The 26852-nt window shown below is 41.1% G+C and overlaps 1 protein-coding gene across 1 annotated transcript in view; it reads right to left on the reverse strand.

Annotated features, from left to right (window-relative positions):
* Window positions 1-979: 979 nt before the first annotated feature.
* Window positions 980-26852, reverse strand: part of LOC138752896 (F-box/WD repeat-containing protein 1A-like) — a 32169-nt gene continuing 6296 nt past the window's right edge. The window contains exons 4-11 of the mRNA XM_069915507.1: window positions 25915-26052; window positions 25291-25409; window positions 23974-24223; window positions 13389-13507; window positions 11955-12065; window positions 9049-9127; window positions 4471-4659; window positions 980-3714 (exon numbers count right to left, since the gene is read on the reverse strand). Of these exons, the coding sequence (XP_069771608.1) occupies window positions 4498-4659; window positions 9049-9127; window positions 11955-12065; window positions 13389-13507; window positions 23974-24223; window positions 25291-25409; window positions 25915-26052 (978 nt within the window). The 3' untranslated portion in view covers window positions 980-3714; window positions 4471-4497. The remainder of the gene's footprint in view (window positions 3715-4470; window positions 4660-9048; window positions 9128-11954; window positions 12066-13388; window positions 13508-23973; window positions 24224-25290; window positions 25410-25914; window positions 26053-26852) is intronic.

The following is a 26852-nucleotide window of genomic DNA, read 5'->3' on the forward strand; positions in this document are numbered from 1 at the left end:
CTCTCCATGTCCACTCACCCCTTCCCACTAATTGCTCCCTTGGCAATTACCCCAATGGCTGCAAAAAGTGCCACATGTGCCCCCATCTCCTTGCTCACCACCATTCAGGGCCCCAAACAGTCCTTCCAAGTGAAGCAACAGCTCACTTGCGAATCTATGGATGTTATCTACTGCATCCGGTGCTCCTATTGTGGCTTCTACATCAGAGAAACTGGACACAGACTGGGAGATCACTTCACTGAGCAACGTCGCTCTGCCAATCAATGACAGCCATCTCCCGGAGGACAACTATTTCAATTCTGTGCCGCACTCGTGTGCTGACATGCCTGTCGATGGCCCCATGCATTACCAAACCAAGGCCATCTATAAATTGGAGAAGCAACACTTTTGTCTGGGCATTCTCAACTGGATGGCATTAACATCGACTTCTCCAGTTTCTGCTAGACTAATCCCTATTCTCCCTCTCTTCCCCATCCCTCTCTCTTCTTTCTTTCAGCTCTCCACCCGCTTTCCTCTCCATTCATGGAGCCATCCCCCACCCCCCTTGCTGGTGTGCCCATATCAACCTAATATCTCCTGCCAGTGGGCCTGCCTACCCTCCAACCAGGCAGCTTTTTACATTTTGCTCATACCTTCAAGAAGGGGGTCAAGCCTGAAGCATTGGTTATGTATCTTTATCTTTGCTATATAAAGGATACTGTTTGACCTGCTGAGTTTTTGCTTCATTACTCAATGATTCTATTGCCAACACTTGTGATCATTGGTTAAAGAACAGATAGGTTATGGTCACCCATTTGCTTTAGAAAACTGGGTTGCTGAAAAGATAATAATTCCACCCCCCCCCCCACCTGAATAGGTTCATTTATTCAATCACTTAAAACAAATCCAGAAACATAATTATGCAGATAGAAAATTGAGTGACAAATGTTACAATGAGATGATGTTTTTTTCTTTTCCAACTTAACATAACTTTCAGTTTCATATGAATAAATCTTCTGCACCTTTACTTTATCCACATTATGATAAGAAAATATTTGCACATATGGGAGAGGACACAACTAAGGATGTTGACCTGCCTTAAAGCCAACAGATGATTCATGAGAAACATTTCCACCTAATGTGCTTCCAGACCATTCCTGAAGGAAGGACTGTCACTTGAAGCCTGGGAATTGAAGTTTATGAATTTTTGAAAGTACCAGGACAGGACTGGATCATTGGACTTTGTAAACTAGAGCAAAGGCTGTGCCATAACAGGAGCAAAATGTCTGGTTAATAAACTTGATGATGCAGAAAAGGTTTCCAGATTGAAGTATTTGAGTCAGGCAAAGAAATGGGATAGTCCTCCTTCAAGCAGAGAAGCTGTGTTCCAAGCCATCGTCCAGTCAAAATGAACAAAGAAAAGCAGTCCTCAGTGTGGTTACTGGCAATTTAAATGGAGGTAGAAACCTCAGGCCAAAATTTTGAAGTGTTGTCTAAAAAAAAAATGTGGACATTCGATATCCTTGCAAGTCAGGGGAATGATAAATTGCAATTTAATCACAAACCACATTTCTTGAAGATTGCATTTGTTTTTTTTTAAAAAAAGATGACATAAATAATCCACAGAACAAAATAAGAAAGTGTAGAAAAATAGCACAATTCACTACCAAAGCCAGAGTCAAGTAATAAAAAGAGAACTTGGAATCCAAAATAAAAATTAAGCCAGGCTGGGCACACCATGGAGGTCTGGTCTTCACGACAACTGTTTGACCATGTTGATGTGTAGTGAACACATTGTTTGGGGAGCATAGATTTTAACTATCTGCCTTGTAGAATTGATAGGGGAAACTTTCAGAAGAGAACTGGGTCTAAGCAACACCTTTGGTTTAGTGCTAACCTTTGCCTGAATCACAAGTTCTTCCATCACCCAGGTAAATACTGGCTGTGCGATGATTGGATGAATGTCCTCCAGGATCTACTGCTTTCTTTACTGTACTGTTGTCATGCAGAGAATGAATTGCCCCCTCAAACCCAAGTCATTGCAGAAATCATGGAATACAGGCTTGGAGTGGAGAAAGGTGTGGGCGAGGGACAGCCACAAATGCCACTGTTTCCATAGGTTGGAGATGGAAAGTGGTAACTGTTGTTATAAATCATTCCCAATTTTTCTTACTGGATGCAGTGAGACTGACCCTACCATATTGAAGTAACAGAGAAGGAAGGGGTGTGCAGGTGGGTGAGAGAGAGAGAGAGAGAGAGACACACATACACATACACACACACTGAGACAGAGACAGAGAGACAGTAGCAATAGCAACTGAACCCCTTCTCTCACAGCTTGAGCCCATCCTCATGAGATACTGATGAGGTTTCAACATCAAGAGTCCCAGAGTTTGTTGAAGCCTGAAAGGCAAGATGTATACTGCATGAAGAAACAGAGAAGGTGCTATATATTACACAAGCTTTACAAAAGTAACTAAAATTGCACATTGGTTTCAATCAACACAATACCTCCCCTGCTCTCAGAAGGAAGGTGATGACATACAAATATACAACTTATTAGTAGGGACTGAAACATCACTGAGAACAGATCTACACTGTTGTCTTCGATTGGTGTGCCTGTTTTCAATACATTTGCTCTTGGCTGGTGTGCACATACCAGTCACTGCCCCAGGGCCAGTCATTTAAACAGTCCTTGGGTATAGATAGGGTCATGGCAGGAGTCTTCTCACCAGGAGCTTTCAGGGGTCCAGCAGCGTATCTGCTCTTTAATCCTAGCTGCAGTCAGTCGGCTGCATGGCCAAACTGTAGTAGAGTTTGAGCCACAGGTCCCAGGTGCAAGGTGAATCCCTGACTCATGCCAACCCTCGGGTTTTCAAGCATCGGAGAGACTTCACTCAAATTCACACAAGTCTCTATTTCTGGCATGGCTTTTTGAAAAGACACAGCTAGATTTATCAATGAAAGTGCAGCTCCATCCACTGTACTTGTGAGGTACACACATTGCTTTGCACTCCAAACTAGTCATAGGAGTAAGGGAGCCCCTCTTCCAATGCAAAGCAGCACCATTTTATTTTGAGCCTTACCGGGTTGAAGGCTTGAATCTGCATTTACCTGGGAGAGGATGGCGAGAAAGATGGTAGGAGCTCTATAACTTTTCAAAGTAGGTTGATTTTGTTTGCATGAATCAAACCCCCACACCCCCCCCCCCCCCCCCGCTTCCCTCCAGGGCCGAAAGAGACTAAGGTTGATACCTGGGATCTTCTGCTCTGTGGAGCTCAGTACCACTGGGACCTCTATCGAAGAACAGAGGGCTGGAGAGGAACACAAAGGGAAAGTGCAAAGAAACATATGGTCACTTCACAAGCAGTCACCAGTTCCTTGCGGCCCTTCTGACACCTCCCTTTACAAAGATTCTCTATTTAGCGTTCTGTCTTTGAAGTTCCTTCAAGTTTTCAGTCCTTGCAAATTTACAAAATTAACTGTTTGGGCTGGATTACTTCGCGATGGTTGAAGATCGAATTTAAACTTCCTTCACTGATGCAATGATGTATGTGTGAGGCAGGGGTGGCAATGGGGGCTTTCCTCTTTCAAAAATGCTCTCACTCTTCACTCAGCAGGCAGCAATGCCACACTGACTCACAGACCCCTTCAATGTAATAATTTCATTGTATGAATGTGTGGCTCAGGTTTGTTGCAGGTTCACTGCCTAAAAGCTGGATTTCTTGTGGGAATCTAGAGATAGAAAGAAAAATGTCAATAAAACATCAAATGGTGAGGCAGAGGTGTTGGCTTAGTCTTTATCAGGCAACTTCCAAATCCTGCACGGTGGTCATTCTCTGTTGCCTTGGGAACATCTTTGCTTTTCAAAGTGGATGCAAAGTTCCTAGGTTGTGGGAAAATAATGTGGAGGGAGAGACACAAGAGGTTGACAAAACCTTTGTATTCCTGAAGGCACATAAAATCATTGACCCCCCCCCGCCCTTTCACACCGCAAACAGCATCTTTCAGCTGCTCCCATCGGGGAAGAGACCCAGGAGGATCAGAGCCAGCACCACCAGGCTGAAGAACAGCTTCTTCCCACAGGCAGTGAGAATGCTGAACATCCAAAAGAACTGCTCACATTCACCGTCCCAGACTCTCATATCTACAAAACAATATTTATTTATTTGTGTAGACGAATACGTGTTCTACGTATGTATTGTTTGTCTGTATGTGTGATAAGTCTGGTTGTGGGTCTAGGTGTTTTGCAGTAAATTGAAGTCATAGGTAAATTTCTGTACCTTTCACCTATTTGGGAAGTTTGTCCCAAGCAGAGGAGGGCACTGGGAATTTGCCAGCTTTTATGATCTGCTGTTAGGCCACACTGCAAGAGGGGAGTGGACAGTGGCGATGGAACCAATTCGCTTTGTCAAGGATTCCGGGTAGGATTACCACATCACCAGTTTCCCCGTATGCCTTCAAAGAGATGGAAGCACGCACACTCCTTACCATTACTGGTCTGCTCAGAGCCTCCATCTATCTGGACACGTAGGTGTAGGTGCGGGGGGACGATTGCGAACCATCACCCTGCTCAGAGGGCACATTCAGGAAATCCCAGATCAGGATGGTGTCATCGTGAGAGCTGCTGACTATCTGGAACTCATCAAACTGAAGCCGGAATACTCGCCCAGAATGCTCCTGAGAGAGGGAGGGAGAGAGAGAGAGAGAGAGAGAGAGAGAGAGAGAGAAAGAGAGAGAGAGAGAGAGAGAGAGAGAGATCACACAAACACTAAATCCAAGGCTTATTGAGTGATGAGCAATACTCTCCCCACTTCTATCGGAGAACCTGAATAGACCAAACATTAGGTTCTAGATTCACAATCGTCACACTGCACTTTCTCATCAGGCAGAAGTGCCCACCCAGTGGGGGGGTCATTGGAGTACAATGGGTCAAGACTCAGGTTCAACCCCAACCACTGGTGCTGCCTTGTGTGGAGTTTTCATATGGTTTCCCCCGGTGCTCTGGACTCCTCTCACATCCTAAAGATGTTTGTGTTGGTAGGTTAATTGGGTGCTGTAAATTGCCCCTAGTGTGTAGATGAGGAGCAGAATCCTAGAGGATGGGGATAGTTTTAGAGGACTAGTGTAGGACTGGTGTTAATGGCACTTGATGGTCAATACAAACTCAGGCTGAAGGAGTTTTTTCATTTGTATGACTATAACCCATGGCTGAGGTGTATTTTAGACTGGATAGACAAAAGCTTTGGGCAACTACCTGCTGATTCTTCTGACATTATCTTCCGATACAATCACCTTTGGTCATTTCAACTGAAGTGAACATTGTGATTGTGTGGCTAGGAACAATTTCAATGCTATTTATAAACTTGCTGATGACACACAGTTGTCGGCAGAATCAGAAATGACAATATCACACCAACACTGGGGCGAGATGGATCAGCTCATTGAGGGGTGTCACACCAACACTGGGGGGAGATGGATCAGCCCATTGAGGGGTGTCACACCAACACTGGAGGGAGATGGATCAGCTTGTTGAGGGGTGTCACACGAACACTGGGGGGAGATGGATCAGCTCATTGAGGGGTGTCACACCAACACTGGAGGGAGATGGATCAGCCCATTGAGGGGTGTCACACCAACACTGGAGGGAGATGGATCAGCTTGTTGAGGGGTGTCACACCAACACTGGGGGGAGATGGATCAGCTTGTTGAGGGGTGTCACACCAACAACCTTGCACTCAACATTAGCAAAACCAAGGAGATGATTGTGGACTTCAGGAAGAAATCAGAAGAACACAAACCAGACTTCATTGAGAACTTAGCAGAGGACAGGGTTTAAAAACTTCAAATTCCTGGGTGTCAACATCTCCAAGAATCCTGGAGCCTCCATGTCGATGCAATCACGAAGAAGGCTCGCCAGCGGCTATACTTTATGCGGATTTTGAGGGGATTCAGTATGTCTCTGAAAACTCCTACAGGTGGTCCATGGAGGGCATTCTATCTGGTTGCATCAGTGTCAGGTATGGAGGTTCCAGCGCTCAGGTCAAGAAAAAACTCCAGAGGGTTGTGAATTCAGCTTGTGAAGTCATGGCCACCAGTCATCATTTATCATATCTATGAGAGGCGGTGTCTTAAGAAAGCAGCCTCTATCCTCAAGGACCCCCACCACCCAGGCCAGGCCCTCTTCACTCTGCTACCATCGGGAAGGAGGTACAGGAGCCCGAAGGTGAGCACTCAGCGAAAATGAGCACAAGGACGGCTTCTTCCCATCTGCCATCAGATTCCTGAATGATTAATTAACTATAAACATTGCCTTACTTTGACTGTCTTGCACTATTTTTTATTTATTTCATAAGGTTGTTTAAATGTTTTCACTGTAATGTCACAAAACAATGAATTTCATGACGATAATTCTGAATCTACTCCCTTCCCATAACAAAGAGCATCGTTCCTTCGAGAAGAAGAGATTACTCGTTATCCGGTCTCACTGGAGCACCTCTGTGCAGAGAAGGTTGCAGATTGTAAACACTTTTGTTTTTAAATTTTTAAAAAAATTTTCACACTGTGAACCATATCAATCAAAATACATACAAACATTTCCCTCTTAAATATATAGTGGCATTTTCTCCCCTTTTGTCCCCCCTACCTTCCCTTCCCCCTTCCCACCCCCCTCCAAACCCATTAAACGTTCAACATATACAATACAATAAAACCATTAAACAATGTCATCACACAATGAAAATAAACAAGAAAAATGTGTCATCTACTTTTACACACTGGATCAAGTCATTTTGTCTTCTTACCATTTTATCATTTTAGGGGGTGGAGGTCCGCGGTAGGCCCTCTCTGTTGTGTTCCATGTACGGTTCCCAAATTTGTTCAAATAATGTGACTTTATTTTTTAAATTATATGTTATTTTTTCCAATGGAATACATTTATTCATTTCCATATACCATTGCTGTACTCTCAGGGCTCTCTTCTGGTTTCCAAGTTGACATTATACATTTTTTTGCTATCGCTAAGGCTATCATAATAAATCTTTTTTGCGCTTCATCCAGCTTGAAGCCTAACTCTTTACTTCTTATATTACTTAGAAGAAAGATCTCTGGATTTTTTTGGTATGTTGATTTTTGTGATTTTTTTTAATACCTGATTTAGATCTTCCCAAAACTTTTTCACTTTCTCACATGCCCAAATTGCATGTACTGTTGTTCCCATTTCCTTCTTACAGTGAAAACTTCTATCTGATAATGTTGGATCCCATTTTTTTAACTTTTGGGGCGTGATATATAATCTGTGTAACCTCGTGTTTATTATATTCTTCATAGTTCCAGAGCATAACTTTTCCCATATTTCATTTTTTATCTTTATGTTTTTTCCCAATTTTGTTTGGGTTTATAGCTTATTTCATAATTTTCCTTCTCTTGCAGCTTGATGTACATGTTTGTTATAAATCTTTTTATGAACCTTGTTTCTGTAATCACATATTCAAAGCTGCTTCCTTCTGATAATCTCAGTCTGCTTCCCAATTTCTCCCTTAAGTAGGCTTTCAGTTGATGATATGCAAACATTGTACCATGAGTTATTCCATATTTGTACTTCATTTGTTCAAATGTTAATAAATTATTTCCCAAAAAAACAAATTCTATTCCTTAAATTCCTTTTCTCTCCCATTCTCTAAAGGAAAGGTTATCTATTGTGAAAGGGATTAGTTGATTTTGCGTCAATAATAATTTTGGTATTTGGTAATTTGTTTTTTTCCTTTCTAAGTGAATCTTCTTCCATATATTGAATAAATGATGCAGTACTGGTGAACTTTTATACTGCACCAGTTTTTCATCCCACATAAAGTATATGTTCTGGTACCTTCTCCCCTATTTGATCTAGCTCTATTTTAGTCCAATTTGGTTTTTCCCTTGTCTGATAAAAATCTGATAAATACCTTAATTGTGCTGCTCTATAATAATTTTTAAAGTTTGGTAACTGCAAACCCACTTGTTTGTACCACTCTGTAAATTTATTTCATGCTATCCTCGGTTTCCACCCCCTCCCCCATAAGAATTTCCTTATTATTCTCTTTAGTTCATTGAAGAATTTCTCAATTAGGGAATTGGCAACGATTGAAATAGGTATCCTTGGGAAGATATTCATTTTAATGCAATTTACAATCAATGTTAGTGGCAATTCTTTCCAATGTTCTAAGTCATCCTGTAATTTCTTCATTAATGGCTGATAATTTAATTTGTATAGGTGGCTTAAATTATTATCTAATCTAATACCTAGGTATTGGATTGCTTGTGTTTGTCATTTAAATGGTGATTCTTTCTTAAATTCTGTGTAATCCGCATTATTCATTGGCATCGCTTCACTTTTATTTGCGTTGATCTTGTACCCCGATATTTCTCCATATTCCTTCAATTTCTTACGTAGTTCTTTTATTGATATTTCTGATTCTGTTAAGTATACTATGATGTTATCTGCAAATAAACTGATTTTATACTCCTCCTTTAGTTTTATCCTTTTATTTTATTTTCTGTTCTTATCAGTTCTGCCAAGGGTTCTATTGATAAAGCGAAAAAGTGGACATCTCTGCCTAGTTGACCTGCTTAATTTAAATTGGTTCGATACATATCCATTTACTGTCACCTTCGCTAATGGTCCATTATATAATGCTTTATTCAAATTAATATATTTTTCTGGTAGGTTGAACCTCTGTAATACTTTGAATAAATAACTCCATTCTACCCTGTCAAAGGCTTTTTCTGCATCTAAAGCAACAGCCATTGTTGGTATCTTATTTCCTTGAACAGCATGGATTTAAATTAATGAACTTACAGACATTATCCGCTGTTCATCTTTTCTTAATAAATCCAGTTTGATCTTGTTTTACTATTTTTGGTACACAGTCGGCCAATCTGTTTGCTAATAGTTTTGCTATTATCCAGATTGTACACACTTTAAGAGGGGAATTTGATTCAGTAAAAGGAATTGAGCTGGAGGTGCTGTTTGCTCGAGAGTCCAATGGGTTTAAGGGATAACTCCTGAGAAGTGGAACATGAAGTTCTTACCACTAGAGTCCGCAAGCAAAGGGTCCCAGCTGGCGATCGGGGGTCCAATGCAGCCACCAAGTCCCAAACCTTAATTTTGCTTTGAAACAAGAAAAAAAGAGATCAATCAAATTAAATTAAAGCACTGCACTGACTGACCACGGCCCAGAGACACCCTGTGTGTGCGTCAGCAGGTTGCCTGACCATGCATGGTCATTTTGCCTAAAATCCTCCAGGGGGGCAGGAGGAATCTTGTCCAGTGGCTGAATGCTGGTCTGGCAGCTCAGCTGGTGTTAACTGTTCCAGGATGGCGGAGCATGGATTGACTGTTCCATTCAACTCTTGAAGCCCACCACATGACAAACCAATGACAGCTGAAAAAACGCAAGATTATAGATGGAGGAATCTAGATCAATGACTGCTGGCACCTCCTCTGTGACCTAACATGCCAAGACCTGTCATCCGTCAGGCCCTGCTTCCAAAGCGACCCAGACTAGCTTCTTGTCTGGCCAATGCCTCCATTCTTGCATGTTCATGTTCCTCCATAGACTCATCCCTCCAAACCTCTATAATCTCCTCCCAACCAAGCTGAAAAATTTCTACACTCCTCCAATTCTGACCTCTTGATCATTTCTAATTCCCAATGCTTTGCCATCACTGCCAATGTGCTCAGGAATTCCTGCTCCAAATTCCCCCGTTTTCTCATCAAAGATACACCTTGACCTCCATGCCAAGCCAAATATTTGGTCACCTGCTTACTTCCACAAGAAAAAAAAACGATGGCACCGTTGGAGCTGTTGTAATGACAGTGACAGTGCTGGTACGGACCTGTGGAGAGCAGGGAGTGAAGACACAGCGCTCCCACAGGGTCCAACCACCCAGTCTGACTGCTGTCAGCTCCACATGGGTTTTAAATGGTTGATTAAAGGAGTGGATAGTAATTTTATTTAAAATCCTCCGACTGTGTGGTCTGCGTCCAAGATGGTGCCGCTTATGATCGGCAACAGCCACAAAGTTGCACACTCTGGGGAAGTGGCGGACTGGTGCAGGGCACCAGAAAACATGGTGACCACAGCCGGTATGAGAAGAAGCAGAGGAGACAACCCACAGGATGATAACCATAGCGGCAGACCAGGGGTTTTGCGTCTGAGGAATATACAGGTGGCGGTGCTGTTGATGACTGGAGGAGAGGAATCCATGCAAGTTGTGGGCTGGAGATTGTGGTCAAGGGACTCACACCAGGGGCGAACTGCTGGACACTGGCTCAAGACTGGCTGAAGTTATCAGAACTGGATGTGAGGGTGCTGAAGAGTTCCTGATTGTGGAACTAGAGCTTGGGTTGCCGAAAGTTTAGACTGGAGTCTGTGTGGCTGGGGAGGCTGTGGGAGCACTGGAGGTAAATCCTCAGACACTTGGTGATTCTGGCGGGAATCTCTTTTGCTTCTCTTTCACTGACTAAGAGGCTCTTCAGGCAATTTTTGCTGAAGGCAAATCTGTCCGCTTTAGAGCAAACAAAAGGTAATTTAATTTAATATGACACTTTTTAAATCACATGACAATAAATTAAATCTTGAAACATGAAAGTTTCCAGACACCCTGGTTGAAGTAAAAAGACAATGCTCAAAAAGTGCACTTTATACAGCAAAATTAAAGATACATAACCAATATTTTGGCCCTGAACCCTTCATCAAGGTAAGAGCAAATGTAGGCAGGGGGAGGAGCACAGTGCCAAAGGCAGGATGTAATAGGTGGATAAGGAAGAGAGGACACACCACCAGTCAGGGGGAGGGAGATGGCTGGTGAATGGAGAGAGGAGATGAATAGCTGGAGGAAATGAGACAGAGGGAAAGGGAAGGGAGGGAGAAGGGAGAGTATGCTAGCAAAATCTGGACGTTAATGATAGAGACATCCAGCTGGAGAGTGCCCAGACAGAAAATCAAGTGTTGCTCCTCCAATTTATGGGTGGTTTTGGTGGGACAGTACGAGGCCATGGATAGACATGTCAGCATGGGAGTTTGGTGCAGGAGTGACCTGTGCTTTTATCAGAAGCATTCCCAGGAAGAGCCTGCAGTGAAAGGTATTAAATAATTAAGTTGTTGGGATCTCCACTATACATAGATACTTCACTTTGGCCAGTGTGCTTCCCCTGGTACCATCTGTATAGTTTATGGAGAAACAGGAGGGACCACATGAACATCACTTCATCTGATCTGTTTACTTTCTCACTGCTGCTTGTCAACAAACAAGTCACTTTTTTTCCTGCATGATAATTGTGACAATTTAATAACTACAATAAAATCCTCTCTATCCGGAATTCAAGCAACTGGCAAAAAATTTGAGGAAAATAAACAAACAAAAAAAAAGAAAAAAAAAATTAAATATAAGTTTACAATTCTAAACTTAAATGTCTCCGATGTAACACATAACCCTTTGGTGAAGGTGAGAGCAAATATTCAGCCAGCGGAGGGCCTTGATTGGGCTTTGCTCGTAGCAGCTGTTTGAATAAAGTTGTGCGAAATAGCAATGGGGTCGCCCAGGATGAAGAGCTGGTTGATGCTGCTCGCTGTTGAGGTGACTCTCTTAAAGCATCTCCTTATCCCTGCTTAGTAAGAGATTTTGTCTTTATTAGCATATTATTAAGTAAGGCTTTATGTAAACTTGGGAGAGGGAGTTAATTACGATGGCGGTACGGTTAGCAAAATGCTGTTATAGCGCTAGCGACAGGTATTCAAATATAAATTTAAATTTTTAAAGTTAGGTAATTACCTGATTAAAGAGAATTTTACACAATTAAGGACTACAATACTGATTTTTTTTAAATTATTTTACATTTTGCATTGTAAGTGTGTCTCAAGCATCCGAAAATTTTGCACATCCAGTTTACTGTACTTGATTGGCTATGAAGTTCCTTGGAATGTTTTACTTACCCATCGTAGGCTCCACTAACTATCCGTTTGTTGTCAAAACGGATGCATCGAACCAGTTCTTCATGACCTTCCAGGACCCGCAGGCAAGCACCACACTCAATGTCCCATAACCTACAGCAGAGAGAGGTGAGGGGTCAAAATTGAAGCTGATGTCCAATCACATTTGCAAAAGCTCACAAATCGTGTTCCAAACCCAGCAGGGGTCTCCATATTTCCCGACCAAACACCAGGAAGCCATTTTGCTCTTTGAGTCAATGCCATTGCACAGAGCAATCACATTCTTCCCCTGATTGCAAATTATTCACCCCATCGTTTCATTAACTCACCACCTCTCCTTTTTATTACTCAGATATATACTAGGGACATCTTGCAGCCCATTGATCAGCACACCTTTGGAAAATGCACATGGCCACAGGCAAACTCTATAAAAACAGTGCTGGAGGTCGAGATTGAACTCTGGTTGCTGGAGCCATGAGACAGCTACACTATTTGCAATGCCACAGTATTTTATTAAAAAGGAGGGTACTGGTAAATGGGATCTGCAACCAAAGGTAGATCGGCTGTGGAGACTATTCTACCCCATCTCTCCCCTCTTCCAGAGCTCTTGAAACCCTACCCTTTACCTAGAGCAGGAGTGGCCAAACTTTCAATTTTTAATTTAGAGGTACAGCACAGTATCAGGTCATTTCGGCCCATGAGTCCAATTAACCTACACACGTGGGCCGAAATGACATGTTACTGTGCCGTATGTTTAACTTAAAAATTAAAAGGAGGGCCACCCCTGGGTTAGAGCTTTTGGTCAGCTCTTATCCCAATGACATGGTTTGATGTCAGATTTTGTTTGACTTCATATTTTGAAGATGTTTTTAAGGTTGAGATTTCTTAAATTGTCAGATAAACAGGAGAAAATAACAGGTTAACTTGGAGTAAACCATCGGAGAACATTTCCTAAGTTTTGACTCCATCCAACTTGCAAGAGATTAATGTGGTTTTGCTCCTTCTGTTTAACAGCAAGACGTGCCTGGAAATTCCTGCATCTCTGGAAAACAGTTGCACAATTAGATCGTTTACCGTTCCTGTGAATCCTACATCTTTGGAAATACTCAGCTTCAGATGAGACTGAAGTGTGGCCTCTCTGTCCTTATAAATGGATGCAAAAGATGCCATGGCCATTACTGGAAAACAGTGCTTGTCCTCGTCTCTTCATACTTATCCCCAATTCAGCATCTTTAAGAATAGTTATCAAATCAGTATCACATTTCCAATGCTTTGAGACGTTCCAAGATCGTGAAAGGTGATAAAACTTGCCCTTTTCTGCTAAAAATAAACATTTCAAGTGGTAACCTGAAGACATTTGTTATTAGAAATGGCCAAACCAGCAGTTTCCTGTTTTGGTGGGGATGACAGTTTGCAATAAATGCCCAAGAGACTTACCGGATTGTATTATCCGAGGAACCACTGACCACGAGCCTGTCCCGGTACTGCAGGCATGCGATGCCTCGCTTGTGTCCGTTTAACGTTCGGACAAACTCACAGGATCCAGTGTTCCACACCTAAATGAGAGTTGTGGGGGTTATGGACAAGGATGTTATTATAAGTAGACACAGGACACAATGAGGGAATAGTTTAGATTCCAAATTTCATCTTAAAAGAATTAAGAGAACAAAGTAACCTGGATAAATTTATTGATTGAGAAGAAATATGGAAGAATGGATTTTTAAGCTGAAAACTATAGGTGATTCATTTGGGTTTATTAAAAATATTCAGATTGTTATAAGTAATTGAAATGAAGGAAAATAAATGTAGAAAGATGGGGGAATTGAGAGCTAAGGAGGACTGGCAGAGTGGAGGCGTAGAGGTCTGGGGCAGATTAGAAATTATCATGGTGAACGGCAGGGCAGGCTTGAGGGGCTGAGTGCACTCCTTCCACTTTATCAATTTGCATTTTTGTATCCTGTCATGAAGAGTTCTAATATAATAGGAATACCATTTCTTCTAGAGGACCTATGGATCATTTCCACAGGTGAAGAAAAGTTCTCTCTTTAAATACTGAGGGAGAGAATGCAAGCTGATGACCCCAGAGCAGCATTGAGGGAATAACAGTGTATATTGTATTGTTAAAATGCTGTACTTCAGAGTTATACTGAGATTTCATCTGTTGGATGAAACCAAATTATAGATCAATAATTGTTCCTCAACCAAAATTGGATGCTCTGTCTGATGAGTTTATTACTTTATAAATTGTATCCTGGACTTCCTAATAGAAAGACCACAGTCTGTCCAGATTTGTAACAGAACCTCAAGAACCATAATTCTGAGCACTGGCACACCTCAGGGCTGTATGCTCAGCCCGCTTCTGACCCATAATTGCACTGCCAGATCCAGCTCCTGGCCTCATCAGCAACAACAACATGTTGTGCTACAGAAAAGATGTGGAAAATCTCATGATATGGTGCAATAACAATCTTTGTCTCAACATGGACAAAAGTAGATGATTGTGGACTTCAGGGATAATCACCCTCCACTACACATTAATAGATTGGTAGTAGAGAAAGTAGAGAGTACCAAGGTCCTCAGAGTCCATTTAAGTAGTGTCCTATCATGGACACACATCTCCTCACTTGTCAGGAAGGCGCAACAGTGACTGCAATTCCTGAGAAGACTGAGGCGTGCAAGGCTACTGGCCACCATTCTGTTAACTTTCTCCAGGAGCTGGCTGGCTGCATCACAGTGTGGTATGGTTGCTATAGAGCTGTGGATCAGAGGTCAATCCACAGGATCATAAGAGCAGTAGAGGGGACCACTGGGGTCTCCCTCTCCCCATTGACGTGATCTACCGGTATCGTTGTCTGAAGAGACTGTGCAAAATCATTAAGGACCCCTACCACCCCGCACACAGCATATTCTAGTTACTACTAAAAGATACAGGAGGATCAGAGCCAGCACCACCAGGCTGAGGAACAGCTTCTTCCCACCAGCAGTGAGACTGTCCAATGATTGATGAGCTGCTCATACAATTTATTTAATAATATTTATTTATTTTGATATATGTACTGAGACAGGGTATATAGAGTATATAGATATGTTCTTGGGAGATAAATTGGAAAAAGTTTGTTAGAGTAGGTCACATACAAACATTTTAAAACAGATCTTATATGAAATACTGGAGCTCTGCCCCATGCTAGACATATCGGCTACAAGAGCTTTGAAGAGTGCTCAAGAGACATTACTAATGGATTGTTGTGTACCAAAGGCAACAGATGAAAGAGCATGCTGGGGCCGCTGCTGTCTGGAAGAGAGTTGTAAGAGAGTCATGTGGTTTTGCAAGCAGAGAGTCAAACAGGCTTTCTCTCTGAGAGAGAGAGAGAGAGAGAGAGAGAGAGAGAGAGAGAGAGAGAGAAAGAGAGAGGGGCAGAGATCACTTGACAGTGTTACATCCGGCAGAAGTAGCTGGGACTGGAACAGGACAAGCTGGAAAGACAATTTGGAAGACAGCCTGGTCAAAACACTTGTGGTTCATGAAAGAGGAGAGGACTGGTTGTCTAATATTTCACTTGGAATAAGTGAAACAAAAAGGAACTCTGTGGTGACCTGAAAGAAAGAAGTTATCACCTGGAGAACCCTGAAGGGGCAAGTTAAATCAGCAGGACACTGGAGTGGCTGATGGAAGTATATCAGTTGTGGATGGCCTAGAACAACAAATCTCTCTCTGAAAACAGACAAGAACCTTCCTGAGCGGTAACCATTTACCTTTCAAGCACCAAAGCCTGGTGAATTTTATAAATGTTAAATTCTGTGCATAGTATAAGAATTGTCTGCAACCAGTGAACTTAGGGGAATGAGAAGTGAGATTGGACTGTGAACCAAGAACTTTTCTAAACTTACACACACACATTACATACATGTGCACTTAGAATTAGAAGGGGGTTAAGTAAATTAGTGATAAGATAAAGTTTGATTCTATTTTAATGTTTAAAGATAATTAAAAGCAACTATTGTTTAAGTAACCATTTGTCTTGGTGAATATCTATTGCTACTGGGTTTTTGTGTTCTTCTAACATTTTATGGGGACTTGTCCGTTCGATTTGAAAATTGGAGTTTTTGTGATTTATTAGTTAATTGGTATTTTTTTCAAGCTAATTTAAAGCTTGTATGGAAAAACAGCAGCAATGGATGTTAATACATTTTTGTCACAGCCATCACCTGCAGAGCTGCAGAGCAAGAGGAAAGAGGAACTGATGGCTATTTCTAAGGCATTAAAACTGACTGAAGTTATGCATTGGATGAGGAAAATACAAGTATAGAGGATTACAATGAAATATTATATAGATGAGGGAAAATTTGTTGAGAAGGACTTAGAAAATTTTCCAGAGGACAGATCTATTGAATTGCAATTGGAATTGGAGAGATTGAGGATGGAAGAAGAAAGAGAGAAATAGAGGGTGTTGGAGATAATATGAGACAGACCAAGCTGAAAAACAAAGAGAAGAGGCTAAGAAACAGAGGAAACATGAGACAGAGAAAACTGAAAAATGGAGGAAATATGATTTAGAGGTAGCTGAAAATGGAGGGTGGGTGATGAAAGACAAAGAAAATATGACTTGGGAAAGATTGAAAGGGACAGATGGTTTCAATTAGTGAAGATAAAAATTGAAATGGAGTGAGGTAAGAGAAATGAGGCTGTAACTCCTGGGGAGAGCTTTTTGGTGAGTAGAGAGGTAAATCTAGTTCCTCCTTTTGATGAGGGAGATATAGATACATATTTTCATCTTTTTCAAAAGGTTAATGAGAGCTCAAGATGGCCAAAGGGAAAATGGCCCCTTACGCTCCAAAGTGTATTGAAGGGAAAAACACAAATTGCATCCTCTAGCTTGACTACAGAGCAAATGGGAAATTATGATACTGTTAAACAAGTAGTATTTAAAGCTGATGATTTGGCAAAAGAAGCATATAGATAAAAATTTTGGAATTTGGTGAAAACATGGAATCAATCTTATATGGATTTTTCTCTGAAGCAATCTGTATGTTTTGACCATTGATGCACCTGAAAAGGAATAAACAATGATTTTGACAGATTGAGAGAATTGATATTCATTGAGGAAATGAAAAGGTGTGTCCCAAAGGAGATTAAATTATACCTGGATGAGATAGACGTGGGGACGTGGCTACAAACGGCTAGATTAGCGGACAAATTTGCCCTAATTCACAAAGGTACATTTCAGAATAGTAAAACATTTTCAGGAAGTTAATGTGGAACAGATTAATAAGCCTTTTCAGAAGGTTATTGTGGAGCAGACTAGTAAACCTGAAATTAAGTCTGGAGAGAATGCAAAGAGAAAAGATGGTGGGAAAGGACAGAATTTCTGGATTTGTATGTCATTTTTGTAAACCTGGTCATGTTATTGCAAAATGTCTAGTATTTAAAAAGAGATGACAAAAGGAGGTTTTACCAGAAGCATATATTCAAATAGTGGAATTTAAGGAGAGCAGATGTTCCAAACCCTGGTAAGAAGGTCATGGATGTTTTCAAACCTTTTGTGCCAGATATTTTGTTTCAGTATAGGAGGGAGAATCACAGGTTCCCGTTAAAATTCTGAGAGATACTGGGGGGCTGCTCAGTCATTGTTGTTGGAAAGTATTTTAACTCTGGATCAAAGGACTGACATAGGAGAGACAACTTTGATTAAAGGAGTTGGAGATGAGGTAGAGTCAATATCTCTTCACAACATAGTGCTAAATTCAGAATTAGTTAAAGGATCTGTTGTAGTAGAAGTAATTTCAAAGTTACCCATGCAGGGTGTCTCGTTTTTATTAGACAATAGTTTTGAAGTAGTTTTGAAAGAGCAGGGTAATTGTGAGAGTAAGGATTTCTCTTTACCAAAGAAAGAGTTAATTTGTTGACTTGAGGGACAAAGCAGTAACTGAACAGGAGATTAAAGAAATGGCTTGTGGATATTACTTGAAGGATGAATTGTTGATGAGAAAATGGAGAACTCTTGATATTTCTGCTAATGAAGAGTGGGGTGGGGGGGCACGGGGGAGGGGTGATTCATCAGGTGGTTGATCCGAGAAATTATCAGAATTCAATTTTAAATCTAGCCCAGAGTACATCTTTGGGTGGTCATCTTGGTGTAAATAAAACCATGAATAAGATTTTGAGACAATTTTTCTGGCCAGGTTTGCGTAAGGATGTTGTAAATTGGTGCCAGACATGTCATTTTTATCAGGTTGTGGAGAAACCTAACCAGGGTCCTCAAGTAGCTCCATTGCAACCTATTCCTGTGGTTGGGGAAACTTTCACTAGGGTTATTGTGGATTGTGTAGGTCCCCTGCCGAAAACTAAGTCTGGGAATCAGTACTTATTAACAATTTTGTGTACAGCATCAAGATTTCCAAAGGCTATACCATTTAGAGATAGTAAAGCCAAAATGTGGTAAAGGCTCTGGAAAGATTTTTCACAGTTTTTGGACTACCTAAAGAGATCCAGAGTGATCAAGGATCTAACTTTATGTTTGGGTTGTTTCAGCAGTTGATTTATGAGTTGGGAATAAACAGATCACTTCATCTGGGTACCATCCTGAAACTCGCGGAGCTTTGGAAAGATTTCATTCTATTCTTAAAAATATGATGAGGATTTATTGTCTGGAGGTTGGAAAAGATTGGGATGAAGTTATTCCTTTATTGTTATTTGCAGCAAGGGAGGATGTGCAGGATTCATTAGGTTTCAGCCCTTTTGAAATTGTGTTTGGACATCAGGTTTGAGGACCTTTAATGTTGATAAAAGAACAGTGGGTTAATGAGGATGAGCAGTTGGATTTGCTGGATTATGTTTCTAAATTTAAAGATAGGTTACAAAAAGTGTGGACTTTGGCTCAAGAGAATTTAGAAATGGTTCAGGGTAAAATGAAGCATTTATTTGACAGGAAAGCTCAAGTGAGGAATTTTAAGACAGGAAGTAAAGTTTTGATTTTGTTTCCATCACATGACTATCCTTTGAGAGCTAGATTTTCTGGTCCATACACAGTTAAATCAAAATTGAATGATGTTAACTATGTTGTTAACACTCCAGATCGAAGGAATAAAACTCAGGTTTGTCACATAAATATGTTGAAACCTTATTATGAGGATAAGGGTAGTGGAGAACAATCTGTATCAGAGGTGTTAGCTGTTGTCAGGGAAGTTATAGATCATAAGATTATGGAAACAGAATCTTGTGAGGGTAACCCTAAAGAAACCATGGTTCCTGTGTGACTGTCTAACTTAGCAATTTTGGAAAATTTGGAGGAAAAGTTAGACCATCTTGAGTCACAAGAGCAGATGCAGTTGAAGGAATTAATTTTGAAGTATACATATTTGTTCCCTGATGTTCCAAAAAGGATATCAGTGATTTACCATGATGTAGATGTGGGAGAAGCAAATCCCATAAAACAACACCCATATTGAATAAACATTCAGAAGAGTTAAATCATGGATCAGGAGGTGGAATATATGTTGATAAATGATATTATTAGACCTTCAAACTGAGATTGGGGTTCTCCTTGTATTCTGGTACCGAAACCAGATGGAACTGTTAGGTTCTGTACAGATTACAGGAAAGTTAATTCAGTAACTAAAACAGATGCTTATCCTATTCTGAGAATAGATGACTGTATTGATAAAATTTGGAAAGATAAATTTCTTATTAAGTTGGATTTGTTGAAGGGTTACTGGTGTGTGCCTTTAACTGAGAGAGGAAAGAATATTTTGGCTTTTGTAACTCTATCCGGTTTATATGAGTATAATGTGTTACCTTTTGGCATGAAAAATACCCCTGCAACATTCCAAAGGATGATTAATTCGGTAATCCAAGGGTTAACGCATATAGATGATTGGTCACTAAAAGTTACACATGGGAAGAACATCTAAGGGAATTGGACAAATTGCAAGATTATCTAAAGCAAACTTAACTGTTAATTTAGCAAAAACTCAATTTGAAAATGCCACTGTAATATACTTGGGTCATGGCAAAGTTGCACCTATTTAAGCTAAGGTGAATGCAATTTCTGAGTTTCCTATTCCAAATGACAAGAAAGCAGAGAGAAGGTTCTTAGGAATGGCAGGATATTATAGGAAATTTTGCAGAAATTTTGCTGAGGTATCTCTTCCTTTAACCAATCTTTTGAAGAAAGGGTAGAAATTTGTGTGGACTAAAGTTTGTCATACAGCTTTAGAAAATTTAATGGAGATGCTATGTCATTGCCCTGTGTTAAAATCTCCTGATTTTGACAAACTATTTTCTTTAGCGGAGCATGTCTGTGAGGGAGCAGCAGGTGCAGTTTTATTGCAAAAACATAAAGAAATTGACCATCCAGTTGCCTTCTTTTCAAAAAAAATTCAATGTTCATCAAAGGAACTGTTCCACTATTGAAAAAGAACTGCTGTCTATCATATTTGCACTGCGGAATTCTGATACCTCTCAAGAACCAACTGTAATATTTACTGACCACAATCCTCTGGTGTTTTTGAATAAAATGAAGAATAAAAACAGAAGATTGTTAAACTAGAGTTTAATATTATAATATAATCTGCAAATTAATCATATCAGAGGTACAAATAATATGATAGCAGATTGTTTGTGAAGATGTTAAAATTAATCGTGTATAGAAATATTCTCAACATTGGTTTACTTTATTACGACATGTTATATATTGTGTTTTGTTAGCGATTTTAAAGACAGTTAAGGTATAACTGAATTTTAACTCAAGAGTTAAATTCTTTTAAAGGGCGAAGATGTGACAGAGTATATAGATGTTTTTGGGAGATAAATTGGAAAAGGTTTGTTAGAGTAGGCCACATACAAACACTTTAAAATAGATCTTATTTGAAATACTGGAGCTCTGCCCCTGCTAGACATATCAGCTACACAGCTTTTCCAAGAGCTGTGAAAAATGCTCAAGAGACTTCACTATTGGATTGTTGTGTACCAAAGGCAACTATGAAAGAGCATGCTGGAGCCGATGCTGTCTGGAAGAGAGCTTGCTGTTGTAAGGTCATGTGGTTTTGCAAACAGAGAGAGTCAAACAGGCTTTCTCTCTGAGAGAGAGAGACACACACACACACACACACACACACACACACACACACACACACACACACACACACAGTGTCACAGCCAGCAGAAGTAGCTGGGACTAGTACAGGACAAGCTGAAAAGCCCATTTGGAAGATGGCCTGGTCAAAGCCCTTGTTTTTCATGCAGTCTAATGTTTCACTTGCAATATGTGAAACAAAAAGGAACTCTGTGGGGACCTGAAAGAAAGAGGTTATCATCTGGAGAACCCTGAAGGGGCAAGTTTCGTCAGCAGGACACTGGCGTGACTGATGAAAATACATCAGTTGTGGAGGTCCTGGAACAACAAATCTCTCTGAAAACCATCAAGACCCTTCTTGAGCAGTAACCATTTACCTTTCATGCAAAAAAGCCCGGTGAACTTTATAAATGTTAAATTCTGTGCACAGTATAAGAATTGCCTGGAACCAGTGAACTTGGAGGAATGAGAAGTGAGATTGGACTGTGAAACAAATAATTTTTCTGAACTTATACACACACACATGTGCTTAGAATTAGAAGGGAGTTAAGTTAGGTTAAGTAAGTTAGTGATGTTAAAGCTTGATTCTATTTTCCTATTTAAAGATAAATAAAAGCAACTCTTGTTTAAGTACCCATTTGTCTTGGTGAATATCTATTGCTGCTGGGTTTTGTGGTCCTCTGGGCTCATAACAGTACTGCATATAAATGTGTGTGTCATCTCTATGTATGTTTTTACACTGAGGATGAAGAATGCTGTTTTGTCCAGTTGTACCTATACAATTGGATAATTATAATAAACTTGAACTATTAGTTTCAAAATTCTTTGGGGTGTAAAACCCAAAATCAGAATTTGTTGTCATGAACATGTCACAAAATTCCTCATCTATTTATTTGAAGTACTTCAGACATACTTCATGGTGAATTAACTGCTTGCGGGTGTGTATGGACCTCAGAATCCCAGCTTTAAGCAATATCCTTTGAACTTTACCAAACAATTACTCATCATTGCTCTCTTCTTTAGTCGACTTATTGACATGAATGGAGACCTAGGTTCCAGTTTCAAATGAAAGAAAGAATCACTGTGGCGCCCCTTTAATAAGACTCCTCTGGAGTCCACGTTGGGCAGCATGAGTCAGCTGGACTAAACCATATGAGATAGGCTTGATTGACACCTGGGACCATGCTGTCACAAAGTGATAATGTGATGCATTATAACAAAAGTTATAATTTGCTTACAAATCGGTCTATCCTACAGAGATATGCAAATTTAGTTTTTGGATGCGCAGGGAAGCCTCACAAGATTGCAAGCCAGATGAACTGGCTTCAGATCAGAACGTCCTCTTATCTTAGTCTTGTTCCACGAGGGGCAACGTTTTCCACTCAGTGGACAGTATGTCTCTGGAATGAGCGGCCAGAGGAAGCTTTAGAAGCAGGTACGATTGTGAAGTTCAAAACACTTTTGGACAGAGTTACAGATAGGAAAAGTTTCAATGGATCTGGACCAAACGCTGTTTAAAAGGACTGTTGGCATTTGGAGCCAAAGGTTTTGTTCTGCACTGAATGCCTCTCTCTGATGATATCCAGATAAAGGAGATTGGATTGAGCTGAACATAGTACATCGATATCTTCAGGACAGTACGAGAATGGGATGCAACAGCACCCTGGTTAGTTTACAAATTAGAGGTCCTGAGGCCTGGATTAACATTAGAGAATATGGGTTTGGGTGACGCAGTACGCAGTGCTGCTACTTCCAGTGATTGGGTTTGACCTTGCCCTTGGGCACCACCCAAACAGAATTTGCACATTCTCCCAGTGGCTGTATCGGTTTTCCCAGATGCTCTATTCCTTTCACATCTGAGTCCCATGGGTTGGTCGGTTCACTGGATAACGTTTATTACTTGGACTTGGTGAGTGATTGAGAATCAGGTCAATTTAATGGGCATGATACAGAATAGGAAAATATGTAAAAGGAAAGGCATTGCTATGAAAGGCAGCATTGGTTTGATGGGTTTAATATCATTAGTCCACCACTTTGGTGGCATGGTTAGCACAGTGGTTAATGCAACACTGCTGCAGTGCCAGCGACTGGGGTTCAAATCTGGCCCTATCTGTCAGGATTTGGCACCTTCTCCCCATGTCTGCGTGGGTTTCCTCCAGGCACATCTGTTTCCTCTCACCATTCAAAACGTACTGGAGTTGTAGGTTATTCGGGTATAATGGGGCGGCCACGGGCTTGTGGGAATTATGGGCCTGTTACCGTGCTGTATGCCTAAATGTTATTTAAAATTTAATAGTCATCTGGTGGATTTAAATTCAAGCTATAAAAATAAATTCTAAATTTAAAAATCCATCAGAAATGTTGTACACATAATCACAAAAATTTTAAAACTACAGTAAAACCCCTGGTATCTGAGAATTAAAGCAACTGGAAGCTTCAAGCAATCGGCAAATAAATTGACAAAAATAAATAGGTAAAAAATATATGTTTAAAATTGGCATGCCTCGCCGTTAGTTTGCCAATCCACACAACATGCAATCTCAAGCAACAGGAAAATTCACGTATCCAGCATCTAATGGCCTGAATACTCATGAGATTGTTTGATCTCAGAAGCTAAGCAGGCTCAAGCCTGGTCAGTACTTGGAGGGGAGACCGCCTGGGAACACCAGGTGCTGTAGGTTTCTGTGAGGGGCGCTGGACAAAGTGGCGACTCTGTCTACATTACGGAAGAAAAAAAGTTAAAGGATTTCATGTACGTTACCTTCTTAATGTAGTATTACATGACAATAATGGACCCATCAACCAGGGTTTTACTGTGCTCAGGAAATCTCCCAACAGTTCCCAGACTGGTCTAACTGCAATAGCTACATCTGTCTTGCAACAAACACAACACAAAACAAATAGATAGAGAAGGGAACAGAGGAAGATCAAAGAGCAGGAACTGATCTTACTTTGATGGTCCTGTCTCCAGAAGCAGACACGATGTACTTATCATCAAAATCAACCACATTAACAGCTGCCCTGTGGCCAACCAGGACACGGCGCAGGGTGATGTCTGTGGATGTGCTCATGTCCCACACAGCTATCGAGCGGTCCTTGGAGCACGTGACCATCATTCCGTTCGTGAAGCGGAGGTGCAGCACAGCCTCACAATGATGGATCAAAGTATTCAACATTTCCCCAGTGTTCACTTCCCAAACCCTGCAAAGGTCAAACAAGGCCCAACTTTATTGATTATCACTGAGCAGAATGAGAAAGAGCAACAAGATTGTGATAGTAAGAGAAGGAAAAAGAGAGAAGAGGAAAAGAGTGAAAAGATGGGATAGTCATTAATTTCAAGGCCCCTAATGTCAGAGCTCTGCTAGGTTAAATACTTGGACTTTCAACTCTTGGAGATGAGATTGATCTCCTCACGCCATTTCCTGGCTGTACTCCCTCTGACCCATAAGGGAGGGGAACAGTTCACAATCCTTACACAGCCCAGGGTGAGATATATCAGGAGATGATTGTGGACTTCAGGAGAACCAGGAATGAGCACCCTCCACTACACATCGGTTGTGGAGAGAGTAGAGACCACCAAGTTCCTTGGAATCCACTTAACTAGTGACCAATCATGGACACACAACATCTCTTCACCTATCAGGAAAGCGTAACAGTGACTGCACTTCCTGAGGAGACTGAAGCGGGCAAGGCTACTGGCCACCATTGTGACGACCTTCTACAGGAGCTTTATTGAGATCATCCTGGCCGGCTGCATCACAGTGCGGTATGGTTGCTGTAGAGCACTAGGTTAGAGGTCAATTCACAGGACCATGAGAGTGACTGAAAGGATCACTGGGGTCTCTCTCCTCGCCATCGACATGATCTAACAGGATCTGCGAGGGCATTGAGGACCCCTACCACATTGCACACAGCATCTTTCAACCACTGCCATCGGGAAAGATACGGGAGTATCAGAGCCAGCACCAGGTTGAGAAACAGCTTTTTCTCATTGTCAGTGAGAATGCTGAATGAGCAAACGAACTATTCACACTAACCATCCGAGATTCTCATATTTACAAAAAATGTATTTATTTTTATATATGTATATTTGTCCTCTGAACATATTCTTTGACTGTATGCGTGTAATGTCTAGTTTGAGTCTGTGTGTTTTGCACCGAGGACCGGAGAATGCTATTTCATCAGGTTGTACTTGTCCAATCAGATAATAAACTTGAACTCGAGGTATCGGTTCCATATTGCACAACCCAACAAGCAGCCACACATACCGTACTGTGGAGTCAGACGATCCAGTAATGATGACTTTGTCATCGTACTGTAGACAGAGCACAGAGCCAGTGTGTCCTGTCAGAATGTTCTTACATTCCAACGTGTTCTTGTCCCATATCTGAGGAGAGTGAAATAAAATAAAGCATTGGATATTTTAATGCAACTGAGCATTGTCGTTTCTTATCTTTCCACCCTCATTCTAAAAATAATTCCCCTTGTGTCAATCCCAGGCACCCTGACTACCAATATCAGGCTCAGCGCTTTTACCCAGTTACTAATCCCACAATCTTGACTTTCCACAGTAACCAAAGGCCCCATTGCCTCTCCCTCAGCCAAGGACTCTCTATCCTTGTAGGTCACAATTGGAGCCAATCTTTCACTGTCGCCAGAGCATATACAGGTTAATTAGCTTCCTTTAACTGAAAGGTCTCCTTCTGAAACTGAAACTGATTTTGTTCATAAAGGCAATCCTGAAAATTGGCAAACTCAGTATAGACCATGCATTGGTCGCTGGGAGTCAGCCAACTCACTGCAAACTGTGCATGTCCAGCATTAGTACAAAACAAATCACACCAACCATCTATCAGTGTATAACATCAGTTTTCCTGATTCCTTCCACCTACCTTGATGGTGTTGTCACGCAGCCCACTGATGATTTTCTGGTCATCATACTGTAAACAATAGACTCCTTTGCTAGTTTCACTGTGGCAGTGAATCCGCTGTAAACCGTGATGTCCACACCTCCAGTTAGATTCAATAGTCTGGAAAAACAAACAGTGCTTTTGTATTTCTTAACATACTATAACCATTCACTTTGTGTCCGCATTGATTTCGACCAAATTTCCACTCTAAGGTTTTCATTAATCTTACCCCATCCCCAAAATTGTGAAAACCTGTTACACCTCAAATTTTTCAGTTTCAATGAGATGCCAATGACCTGAAATGTCTTTCCACTGACACTGACCTGCTTTACCTATGTGCAATTCAGATTTTCGGCATCTGCAGCTCTTCGATCACCCACATTGCTCTTTCCTCAGGAGAGATTATACAGTTGAGAAGAATTTGCTGATTCATTGAAAGAAAGCAACATATTTAACAAAGGAATTCTTTCTCTTTAACTTTCAGCTATCTGTCTGCCAACTTCTTGTGAAGAGAGAACAAAGGATGCACTGGTACACGAGAGGCAAGTTACTGTAAAGTAATATTCTACAAATTGAATGACTCCAGAGTTGTCACACCCTAGAACCATGCATCACCTAGAGGGCGGTTCAGTTAGCACAACACTGTGACAGGGCCAGCAACAGGGACCAGGGTAGGAATCCTGCACTGTTTGTAATGAGTTTGTACATTCTTCCCATGCCTGTGTGGGTTTCTGCCAGGTGATGTGGTTTCCTCCTTCCATTCAAAAAATGTACCAGGGTTGTAGGTAAATTGGGTCTAATTGGGGCGGCAAGGGCTCCTGGGCTGAAAGGGCCTGTTTCCGTGCTGGATGTCTAAACATAAAAAAATTCTAACCCAAGCTCATGTCCAACTGTGTGTCGTAGTGCTGGAAGGGTCACAT

This window comes from Narcine bancroftii, chromosome 2 (genome assembly GCF_036971445.1).
Source record: "Narcine bancroftii isolate sNarBan1 chromosome 2, sNarBan1.hap1, whole genome shotgun sequence".
Taxonomy (NCBI): domain Eukaryota; kingdom Metazoa; phylum Chordata; class Chondrichthyes; order Torpediniformes; family Narcinidae; genus Narcine; species Narcine bancroftii.